This window comes from Octodon degus, unplaced genomic scaffold (assembly GCF_000260255.1).
Source record: "Octodon degus isolate 3935 unplaced genomic scaffold, OctDeg1.0 scaffold00160, whole genome shotgun sequence".
In the NCBI taxonomy this organism is placed as follows: Eukaryota; Metazoa; Chordata; class Mammalia; order Rodentia; family Octodontidae; genus Octodon; species Octodon degus.
In genome coordinates this window covers 4,999,630-5,011,239 of record NW_004524736.1, presented here as the reverse complement: position 1 = coordinate 5,011,239, position 11,610 = coordinate 4,999,630, and the positions used below count along the sequence as shown (strand labels likewise).

At 52.7% G+C, this 11,610-nt stretch overlaps 1 protein-coding gene across 1 annotated transcript in view; it reads left to right on the top strand.

The window, feature by feature from the left end:
* The window catches only part of Kcp (kielin/chordin-like protein), a 56,044-nt gene that overhangs the window by 17,106 nt on the left and 27,328 nt on the right, over positions 1 to 11,610 (top strand). Inside the window, exons 6-10 of the mRNA XM_023702871.1 lie at positions 6,481 to 6,613; positions 8,893 to 9,059; positions 9,818 to 10,007; positions 10,093 to 10,169; positions 10,885 to 10,969. Coding sequence (XP_023558639.1) covers positions 6,481 to 6,613; positions 8,893 to 9,059; positions 9,818 to 10,007; positions 10,093 to 10,169; positions 10,885 to 10,969 — 652 coding nt within the window. The remainder of the gene's footprint in view (positions 1 to 6,480; positions 6,614 to 8,892; positions 9,060 to 9,817; positions 10,008 to 10,092; positions 10,170 to 10,884; positions 10,970 to 11,610) is intronic.

Genomic DNA, 11,610 nt, shown 5'->3' with positions numbered 1-11,610 from the left:
CTCTCTTTGTAGTACACACCTTTAATGGAACTTTATTTCTGGATAAATTCACATTTTAAATCATCCTGCTGGGCTCTCTGTTCTTGATTTTCAACATAAATCTGGCTTAAACCCCCCAACAATAGTTGTGCCACTGCCTCAACATTAGACTGCCTTGAAATCTCTCCTGCCAGATTAATTAGCTCTTAATCTCAGTCTCAGGCAAAGTCTCTGGACATGGTAAAAAAGAAGACAAACTTTCTGCCAAGCCATAGCATACATCAGCTGGAGTCCAGCACCTAGTGTAGTCCTTCCCAACAGAAACCTTCTTCCCACCTGTGCTTTACCAGCAGGATTTCTATCAGCCTTCTGGTCTTCTAAGCTCTGACCAGAATCTCCCAGAGCAACATAAGGCATTCTAGCTCTACTTTTTCAGGTGACATCTCTAAACCTTTCCAATCTCTTCCCACAAGCCATTTTCAAAGGCTCTTGAACCACGTGGTCAGGCATAATCACAACAACAACCCCACTTCTGACACCAAATTCTGTCTTGATTACTTTTCTTTGGTGGAGTGAGTGTTGCCTTCTCATTCCTAAAGTCTCTGGAACATTTGTCATGTCTACATTAGATGGCTGTAGTTTCCCATTGATTTTTTTTTAACATTTATTTATTTATTTATTTGTGTGTGTGTGTGTGTGTGTGTGTGTGGCCAGCTCAGCCCACCAGGGGGCGGGGCTGGCTGGCATGTGGTGCTGGGGGATTGAACCGTGGTCCCTGGGCTTTTCCAAGCTTGTTCCAAATAGGTGCTTTAGACCACTGAGCCATCTCTCCAGCGCCCCCATTGATTTTTATTTATCTATTTATTTATTTTGTGTGGTACTATGGATCTAACTTAGGACCTTGTGCTTGCCAGGCAGGTGCTTATGCCACTGAGCTGTCTCCCTGGGCCTCCTACTGATTTTAGTAACAAGGCATGGTAATACCAAGAGGCACCCTAAGGGATCTCCTGCACTCCATGTATATTCTTCCTTTCCTCCATTGTGGAGTAGCAGTCCAATTCTCCCTTGACAGCCTGGCTGGATCAGTCACCCCTGTCAACACTGTCACTCCCTTTTTTGCTTGTTTTCTCAGAGGCATGAGCATACCAGAATGACCAGGGGGAAGTCTTAGCTTCCAGTTCCGTGTATCATTGTTGTGCTTCCAAGCCTTCCCCTTTCTGGAACTAAGACTTCTAAGCCAGCAGAACATGAGGAGGTAGGAACAGGAAGCAACAATGTTGGTAGTGGATCACTAGGAGTATTGGTGAGTGGTACCATTCCTACTTTCACTCCTTGATTCCTAGACTCATGAAGCTTGGCTATGGGAGACACAGTATCATTTAGCTAAAGATATTTTTTTCTTTTCCTTTTTTTTCTTCTTTGTTTGAGGGAAGGCCCTCCTTTTATTTTTTATTTTGAGATAGGATCTTGCTAAATTGACCAGACTGGGCTTGAACTTGCTATCTTCCTGCCTTAGTTTCTGGAGTAGCTAGGATCATAGATGTGTGCCACCTTGCTCAATACTACCAGAAATTTATTTTATTTTTCTTTCTTCTTTTTCTTTGTGTGTTTGTTTTTTAATATAGGGTCTTGTTGTGTAGTTTAGGTGGCCCCTGAATTAACTATGTAACCCTGGCTGGCCTCAAACTTGTGGTAATCTTCCTGCCACAGCCTCCTGAGTGTTGAGATTACAGGAATGCACCACCATGCCTGGCTTATTTTTAATTTTTTTGAGATAGGGTCTCATTATACAGTTCAGACTGGCCTTGAACTCACTATGTAGCTCATGCTGGCCTCATACCTACAGTGATCCTGGGCTGGTGAGATGGCTCAGTGGTCTAAAGCACCTAATTAAAACAAGATTAGCAAAGCATAGGGACCGCGGTTCAATTCCCCAGCACCACATGCCAGCCAGCCCCGCCCCCTGGTGGGCTGAGCTGGCCACACACACCTACAGTGATCCTTCTGTCTCCCACCACATCTGGCTTTACAGGAAATTCAAAGGAAAGATTATTCCCTATCTGTGGACATAGTTAAGAGAACCAACAAGGGCTATAGAGGCATCTGGGACTAACAAGAGCAGGGAGGTTTCACCACCTTCTCCTGATGAAGGAGAGAAGAGTGTGCCATGGAGCCCAGGAGAGCAGCAGGAGGCCAGAAAAGCACTCCCAGGGGTCCCTCTCCCACAGTCCCTGCCCTCAGAACTCTGCCTGTGCTTAAGCCAGCAGGCATAAGGTCAGGCGGGAAAGCCCAGAGTGATTTGTTCTGTAGGGGCTGCAATAGATGAACAACAGGAGGGCAAGAAACACAGAGCAACCAGCTCAGGCAGGCCGTGGCAGGGCAGGAACAGAAGCCAGGACTCACTGGCTCACACTCTGCCTCTTCCACTGCTCCCGTAGCATCACACACTCTTGTGTGTGGCTGTTGCCTTCCCTGGAGTGCCCTCATCACAGAAGGAAGCCAGCAGCCTCACACAGGGGCCCTCTGGGCCAAGCAGAGGCTCAAGTCCTTCTCTCCCCAGCTGGGATGTTCCTCATTGGGCCAGGGAGGCTGCCAGTGGTTCCCTGGCACAGCAGAGGAGCAGAGCCCTTTGCTTGTGTGCACTGAGTGCTCACATGCCTCCCTCTGCCAGGACTCCTGGTGCCTTCGCCAAGCAGCGCTGAGGCTCAGGGAGGGCTGTGTCATTCCTGGCTGTACGAGGTCAGGATGGTGCCTGACACAAAGAGGCGCACATCGGTCACTCAGTCACGGATCTCAAAAGACCTTCCTTTCCTCAGAATGCTGGGCTCTGATTCCATGGAGTGTTTTCCAGAAGCTTCCTTGCCTTCTGTGGCAGATAAGAATGTTGACACTGGCTTTTCAGCTTGGGCCTTGGAGGAAGATGACGGTTGTGATAATGTGGTAACATATTGGAGGTGCTGAAACATGCCAGGCACATAACAGGCACCTTTTCTTTTTCTTTCTTTTCTCCTTCCTTCCTTGCTTGCTTCCTTCCTTGCTTCCTTCCTTCTTTCCTTCCTTCCTTCCTTCCTTCCTTCCTTCCTTCCTTCCTTCCTTCCTTTCTTCCTTCCTTCCTTCTTCATTTTGTCTTTTTGAGACAGGGTCTCTCTACACTGTTCAGACTGGCCTTGAGCTCAAACTCAGAATGATCCTTCTGCCTCAGTATGCTGAGGGTTGGGATTACAGGCCACACTGGGCGAGAAGCATTTTCTATGCATTGTTTTGTTTCATACAATGTATCAGATACCTCTGGAACAAACCCTGGTGCTGCCTCACTCCAGCTCTACACAGGCTGCAAGCAACACCACACAGGTGCACCCTGGTGGTGTCTTGCCTCAGGCTGTGCCACAGTGTGTCCTCCCTCACTTTGGGAGTCCTCTGGTGCTTGTGCTCCATGCCTGGCTTTTACATTACCCAGGTGGTTTTGAGAGATTACTCAAATGCCTGTGGCAATGGCCAGCTACATCATGCAAGCTGGCATGGCTGCCCCTCCCTCCTGTTTCACTGCCCCATCCCCGCCTCAGGTTCCTATTCCAAAATCACTGATGTAATCTTTTGTCCCATGCTCTGCCTCTGGGGAGCCCAGGCTAAGCCAGTCTTTATAGTAGCCATGATAGAGGTATTCCTTTTGTTATTGTCCTTGGAAACAGGGTTCTTACCATGTAGCTCAAACTGACCTTGAACTCTTTTTATTTTCATTTTTATCTTTTTGATACAGGGTCTCCCTACTTAGTTCAGACTCACAGTGATCCTCCTGTCTCAGCCTCCCCAGTGCTGGGATTATAGCTGTGCATCACTATGCCCAGGTCTGGGGCCAGCACAGCATGCCTGGGGTTCTGAGACTGGCATGGTTTTTGGTACCAGGGATCAAACTCGGGACCTTGCACTAGCCAGGCAGGCGCTTATGCTCCAGAGCTATCTCCCCAGCCCATGACCTTGAACTCTTGACCCTCTGTCTCAGCCTCCGACGTGCATCTCCTCCTGTTTCATGCCTCCTCTCAGAAGTATTCTCTCAGGTTCTCAGGGGAAGAGACTGAGACTGAGAAAAGTTCACTAGTTTGCCACGATGGTACAGCGGATAAGGGTGAACTGTGAGAAATGCTCCTCTCAGGGAGTGGGAGAAAGTTTGCCAGTCACTGGCACTAAATCCAGACTCTGCGGTCTATGCCCAGTGTGCTACCCAGTATCTCTCAGATGGTGTAAAATGGGGACAGAACTACCCCACCTGGAGGACCTTAGTATACAGATCAGAGATCACAAAAGGAAAGACCTACTATGCGTAGTAGGTCAGGCTCTGTGCTAGGTGATGCGTCTCAGGGTGTTAATGTTTTGTTTTTTTTTTTTAAATTTATGTGTGTGTGTGTGTGTGTGTGTGTGTGTGGCCAGCTCAGCCCACCAGGGGGCGGGGCCGATTGGCATGTGGTGCTGGGGGATTGAACCGCGGTCCCTGTGTTTGCCAAGCTTATTCCAAGTAGGTGCTTTAGACCACTGAGCCATCTCACCAGCCCCGGTGTTAATGTTTTTTAACCCTGCCTCTACAGGGCAGGTGATTTTAGAGCTCAGGGTTGCAGCTAAAAGGAATTAGGTCTGAATGTGAAATGGTTTGTCAGAAGTCACACAGCAGCAAACGACAGACCCAGGATGAGGCCAGCAAGCCCGTGTGGAGTCTGTGGTCATGGTTTTTCCAGGACTGATCTCATAAGAGGCATCTAGTGAACAGGAATGATTTTCCTAAGCCTGCTGGGAAGATAGCCAGCATTTCCTTATTCCTTTTCCAGCTGATTGGCCCTGACCTCCCTCTGCTCTGTGACTCTGGCTCCAGGTCATGAAGGCCAGGTTGAGTCACAGCCTCCCTTCCCTCGGCTGCACTCAGCTCAGGCCTCCTTAGGTGGGCATAGGCCTGCAGCAGGGCCATTGGTCTCCAGGCAGAGATGGATGGGCAAGACCTTCAGTCCCTGCCTGGCTGGGGGAGGGGGTGGCTTCTCAGGCTGGTTTTCCAGGCAGAAGGGAGACTGCTTTGGCAGGATTCACAGCTCCGCCCTCAATGTCCTGCCTTGCCTGGGAGCTTGGGGCCCCATCCCGACCTCCCTCTGCTTCCCAGCTGCACTGAAGAGTTTCCCAGCCTCCCTCATTTCCTCCCTTGGGCTTCTGGTCTGCTCAGCCCCAGGCCCAGCCCTGCCCCCTATCCAGGCTCACCCCACCAGCCAGACTCCAGCTCAGCAACTGGAAAGTGGGGCTGGGCCCAGCCAGTGAGGGGGAAGCCTCTGCATTTGGAGTCAATCTAGGAGCTGCTGGGTGGGTAGAATGGGTGAGTGGAATCAGGAAGGACAGGAATGTATAGGTGGAGAGGGGGTAGATTGAGTGCCCTTGATTTGAGAAACAGGATTTAGTACCTACTATTGTTATCTGTGCGCTTAGTTTTGCCACCTACTGCCCCAAATTCTTTTTGTTGTTGAGGGGAGAGTTTTTGTTTTTTCATTCATACAAATATTGCTAAAATGATGCTTTTTTTTTATGTAACTGGGATTGAACTTGGGACCTTGTGCTTGCCAGGCAGGTGCTTATGCTGCTGAGCTATACCCACCGGCCCTTTTTTAGTCTTTTTGAGACAGGGTCTCAATCTGCAGTTCAGGCTGGCCTAGAGCTCACTTTGTAGCTCAGGCTGGTCTCGAACTTGCAACGATCCTCCTGCCTCAGCCTCCACAATGCTGGGATTACAGACCTAATCCACACCTTGCCCCTGAATTCTTTATCTGCATGATTTAGGCCTCCCTGTAGGTCTCTAGATGTTGTGACCTACGACTTACAAAGGGAAACTGAGGCACAAAGAAGTTACCAGGTCTAACTTAAGACACATGGAATTGACCACCAGGGTTTTGTTTTTTTTTTTTGCAGAGCCAGGGATTGAGTTTTTTTGTTTTTTGTTTTTTGTTTTTTTTTTCTTTTTATATATTTGATACAGGTTCTCACTACGCAGCTCAGACTGCTAGTGATCCTCTTGTTTTCAGCCTCCCCACTTCTGGGATTGCAGGCCTGCATCAGTGGCCTACTCAGTGCGCCTTGGGGCAGGCCGGCGTGGCATGTGGGCTGGGGATCGAACCTCGGTCTTTGGAGCTTAGTCTGCTGAGCTATCTCCTGGTCTTCCACCAGGGATTTGAACCTAGTGTAATCTGCTTTTCTTCTAAACCCAGGAGATGACGAAAGAGCTAAATTGAGAAACCTCAGAAGGATGGGACAACCTAAAGTGCAAAGAGGGGCGGCCCCAGAGGCCCAGGGCTGTGACTGTGTGTGTTCAGTGTCTCCGCCACCCCACCGGGTGCTGGGGTCAGGGCTGCGCTGGGGCCTCAGGCGAGGCGGCCACGAGGAGGCGGCACTGCAGGGCGGGGTGAGAGACAACAGGGGCCCTCCCTGAACAAAGACCTGGTGGGAGGTGGCCTGTGTCTCCCACCCCGCCTTCCCTAGCGCCTGCGGGGCCGCGACGACCACAGAAGGCGGCGAGGCGGGCGGAGGAGTATGGCCCGGCCCAGCGCGGCGCTGCCTTCCCTACTGCTGCGGCTCGGCTGCCTGGCCCTGGTGGCGGGCTGCGCTGCGGGAGGTGAGTCCGGTCAGGCTGAGCAGCGTGAGACTCAGACCGAGCTGCTCCGCCCGGCCTACCTGGTTGTCACCTCTCGCCCTCTCTCCTCCCTTGGGGAGAGGATGGGGAAACCTGGCTAAGGTGCAGGCTCGGGAGAGGAAGGGAGGAGAGGGGAGGGGAAAGAGCTCCTGCATCCCTCAAGGGCTTTGGCATCTGAGAGTCTGAAGTTAATTATTTGTCATGGGAAAGGAGAGAAAGGGAACTTGCGGTGGAGCCGACGTGGAGCCTCTTGGTCCCTCCCAGCAGGAGGAGGCAGGAATTCGGGGGCCCTGCGGGGAAAAGGGAGAAGGCCCAGAGGGGAGCTGGAGTGGGGGAGAGTTCCGTCGGAGCCGTGGGGTTGGTGCCACCTTCAGAAGAAGCCTTCGGGGAAGTGTCCCGGTCCTCGGTCCTTGGTCCTCATGCAAGGCTGCAGGAGGAGCTTCTACACCCCTAGTCGCTAACTGCTGCTGCAGCTGCAGGAGGGGGCGGCGTGCAGGACTCCCGAGCAGGGGGCCGAAATCCAGCTCAGTGGAGGGGTCCAGAGTCAGACCTTGCCCTAGAGCGCCCTCCTGTGGCTGGGGAGGAAGGCGGCACAGATGTTGATGTGCACAGGAGCAATAACCGGAAGCTGGGGGTGTGAGCTGGGGAGCTGAGCTCTACTGTGGCGGTGGAAATAGGGGTCCGCAGGGGCCCTGCCCTGTGTGATTTAGAAAGTTCCCACTATGAGGGAATGTCTGTAGCCAGCTGGGAGAAGACCAGAGGAGGGGTGGGTTAGGGTACCTGGGGGACATCAGAGACTGATGGGGTGGGGAGGGTGCACAAGAGGGATGCAGAGTTGCACATGACTTAGGTAATTGGGTCCGTGGGACCACATTAACCAAACCAAATAACGTGGGTAAAGCAGATTTGGGACCAGAGCCCCCCTCTCCTTGGTGATGGCAGGGCTGGCAGAAGCAGCAAGTTACATTTCCCTGCCTCTTGGGCACAGAGAAGTGAGAAGCCCTCCAGCCTCACCCATCCCCAGGCTGGCTGAGCTGCTGCTTGGGAAAGGCCACTCCTCTCTCTGGGCCTCTGGCTTTAACCTTCTCAGGGCCCTCCACTGCCCCATCCCCACCCAGATATCTGTGGGGAGCGACCCCTGGGGTCTACCTGCCCCACCCACACATTGCTTTCAGGAGAGCAGGATGGAGGCAAGAAGGTGACACTGGCCTTTCTCCAGCCCCAGGCTTGGCTTTGCCTTCCTTCCTTCCTTCCTTCCTTCCTTCCTTCCTTCCTTCCTTCCTTCCTTTTTGTGATACCAGGGATTGAACTCAGGCCCTTGCGCTTGCCAGGCAAGTGCTTCTTCTACTGAGCCATCTCCCCAGACCCCTAACCTACTCCCCTGCCCCCTCAGCCCCAGGTTTGAACTCAGATGTCCTCCTTTGTTTCATACAGTGTCATCCAGACCAGGGACAGCCTGTCTTCCTTGGGCCTGGGTGCTGGAAGCTAGTGGAAGCTTTGCCAGCCCTCTCCCAAATCCTTCAGGTCTCAAGTTAATTATTTAACTTACCCATGTAGAGCCCCAGACCCATGGCCACAGGCCTAGGAAACAGTGGTCAGGCTGGAGGTGGATGGGGGTAAGCACTGCTCCTCCCTGAGCCCCTTGTGCCACAGTGGTGCCCTTGCTGACAGGTGCAGAGGGTGGGGTTACTTTCCCTGAATTTTGGCCTATGTTGGCTTCTGGGGTCTCCCAGCATGACATATCAGGGCCACATCAGGTTCCTAGGCCACTATTCACTCTGCAGGATGGATGATCTGGTCTTCTTATAATAGGAGTCATCACGGAGTCAGCCAGGGAGACCCTGGTCTGGGTACTGCTCTATGTCCCCACTGGTCAGAGACCCTGGAGCTCACATTGACAAGAAAGGAAAGCTGGTCTGGACCACTTTTGTCTACATGGGGCTTCCTTACATACTTGCATGCCCTGCCCCAGCTTTCAACTGTCACAGACCTAGTTGGGCCTGGTGGCACACACCTGTAATCCCAGCACTCAGGAGACTGAGGCAGGAGGATTGCTGAGGGTTTGAGACCAGCCTGGGCTATATAGTAAGTTCAAGGATATCTTAAACTATAGGGGGAGACCCTGTCTCAAAAATAACAAAACAAATCTACAAAACCCAGACCATGTCCCCTTTGCTGGATGGTGGAATACATGACACTCCGCTGCATGGTTCAGAAGACTGAAGTAGCCCTTGCCCTCTGGTGACTCTTGTGCCCTTCAGGTGGGGCTGTACTCAGGGAGCTGCCTGGGCTAGCTGACACCCATGACTACCAACGCCAGGCACCTACCCGCTCCTCAGACCTGGGTGGCAGCCCCCAGAGACAGTGGCAACCCTTGGAAGAACGGCTGAGGCAGCTGGAGGCTGAGGTGACCATGCTCAGAGAGCAGGTACTACAGATGCAGGACTGCGTGTTGGGGTGGGTGGGCTTTTGCATACTAGGAGGAGAGGGTTTGAGGGGGCTCTGGGGCCCGTAAAATAATTTCTTTTTCCTTTTGCGGAACTGGGGATTGAACTCAGGCCCTTGTGCTTGCCAGGGAAGCACTTATTCTACTGAGCCATCTCCCCAGCCAATAATTTTATTTTTATTTTTATTTTTTTTAAGCTAAATGGTTGATGCTAGTCTTTTTTTTTTTTAATGTGTGTGTGTGTGTGTGTGTGTGTGTGTGTGTGTGTGGCCAGCTCAGCCCACCAGGGGGCGGGGCTGGCTGGCATGTGGTGCTGGGGGATTGAACCATGGTCCCTGTGCTTTGCTAAGCTTGTTCTAAGTAGGTGCTTTAGACCACTGAGCCATCTCACCAGCCCCAATAATTTCATTTTTAAAGCACACAGAGAAGGTTTCACCTGAACAGTCCTTAACATCTGTTCTTTCATGAGTGAAGAATCTTCGGGCATTTGTTGTCTGTCTGGCTTTCCACCCCCTTTCGTGATGGCACCCTACTCTGTACAAGGCACTGGGTGGGGACAGGTCCCCCTTCTGCCCAAGGATGGCCTTGTGCTCCCTAAGAACTATTAGAAGTGGATGTTGATGCAGGGAGACCCACCTCTTCCGGTGGGAACTCTCTTCCCACCCTGCTTCAGTTTTTGCACCTCACAAATCCATGCGGAATGATGGGGAAGGCTGAGCTGTAGCCCTACCTCTCCCCAGAACAAGGACCTGTGGGCCCAGGTGAGGCAGCTGGAGTCCTGTGAATGCCGCCCCACCTCTGCCCAGTGCTGGGGGCTGGAGCGCGCCTGGCCTGAGGGTGCTCGCTGGGAGCTAGACGCCTGTACCTCCTGCATCTGCCAGAATGGGGTGGCACGCTGTGGCCCTCAGCCTGACCTGCCTCACTGCCAGGGTTAGTGCCACCCCATCACCTGCTGGGCGACTTCGAGGCCTGGAGATGATACCAGGGCCTGAGTGCCACACTGTCTCCTCCTCAGGCTGCAGCCACAATGGCCAAGTCTATGGCAATGGAGAGACCTTCTCCCCAGACACCTGCACTACCTGCCACTGCCTGGTGAGTCCCTGTGACCCACCGGGTGTCCCATACCTGCCCCCTCGCTCCTCCCTCCAGCTGCCTGCCACTAAGAGCTGTGATTATATCATTTTTTTTGGGAGGAGTGTGGTTCTGGAATTTGAACTCAGGACCCTGAACTTGCCAGGCAAGCACTGTGTCACTGAGCTACCCCCCAGCCTCATTATTGGATCTTCAGTGATGGGTTCTACCCACCCTTCCCCTCAACCTTGCCCCTAGTGGTCTTGGGCTGATTCTTACGGACTTTCTGACATGCATCCCACCTCCAGAGGCCCCAGACCCCTGATCTGGCCCAGGCAGATAGTAGCATGGAGGGCAGAGGATGTAGGCGCTGTCTTCCATCAAGCCCCAACTTGTATGACCAGCGCTGTTCTCACCTCGCGCCATCACCATCTCCCATTCCCATCTGCCCCCTTTCTGTCACTTGCCCCACAGCCTTTTCTTCTGGCTTTTTCTTTCTCACTCCTCAACTGAGAAAGCCTTGCTTTTCTTCCCTGGATCACTACATGCTGGGGAAGTTGCTGGCACCTGGAAAAGAGGGTTCCCAGGGGTCAAGGGCTTCAGGAAGGAGGGGGTAGGGTGGGACAGCTCTTTTCTGCCCTTGGGCTCAGGTAGCCCATTTATCTGATGCCTCTGGACAAGTTTCTGCCTAGCAGAGTCTGGAAGGCCCTGCAGTCAACCTAGCCTGCTTTCACAGGAAGGGACTGTTACCTGCACCCAGAAGCCATGCCTAGGAGCACCCTGCCCTGAGCCCGGAGCATGCTGCCCGCACTGTGAGCCAGGTCAGCCTGCTACTGGCCTGGCCCCCCTCCTGCTCATGTTCTGAGGGACCTGAGAGTGGGGGAGTGGGAGAACCCCATGACCATGCTGAGCGAGTACAGAGCCAATGCTGGAACCAGCAAATGCTGGCCCTGGCCTGCGACCATGTGAGAGCTTATTGGGCCCTTAGGAGGCATCTGGTGTAGTCAAGAAGCTAAATTTACAGCTAATCTAACACAAGATTTAAAATCTAAAGAACAGATTAAGATGCTCAGAAGGCAATACATGCTTTGCCAGAGGAAGGAATGGGAGGTCAGGGGCGCCCATGAGAGCAGCCAGTCAGTCAGGGAGGTGAGAGGAGGCATACTTGGGGTCCCTTTGCACAGGAGCAAGGCACTGAGAAATATGTTCCAAGAATCAGTCTGGGGCGGTCAGTGCGGACAAGCTCTTCTAGGCCCTGTGGTTGGACTTTCTTTGTGGGCAGTAGGGAACAACTGAGGGCTGAAGAGCCAGAGTGTGGCACGCTGAATAGAATGTTCAGGAAGATTCAGTTGCTGTGGGCTGGATGCAGACAGGCCGGAACCAGGGATGGTAGGAGGCAGCTGGGGAGGTGTTTCCTTTCCTTTCCTTTCCTTTCCTTTCCTTTCCTTTCCTTTCCTTTCCT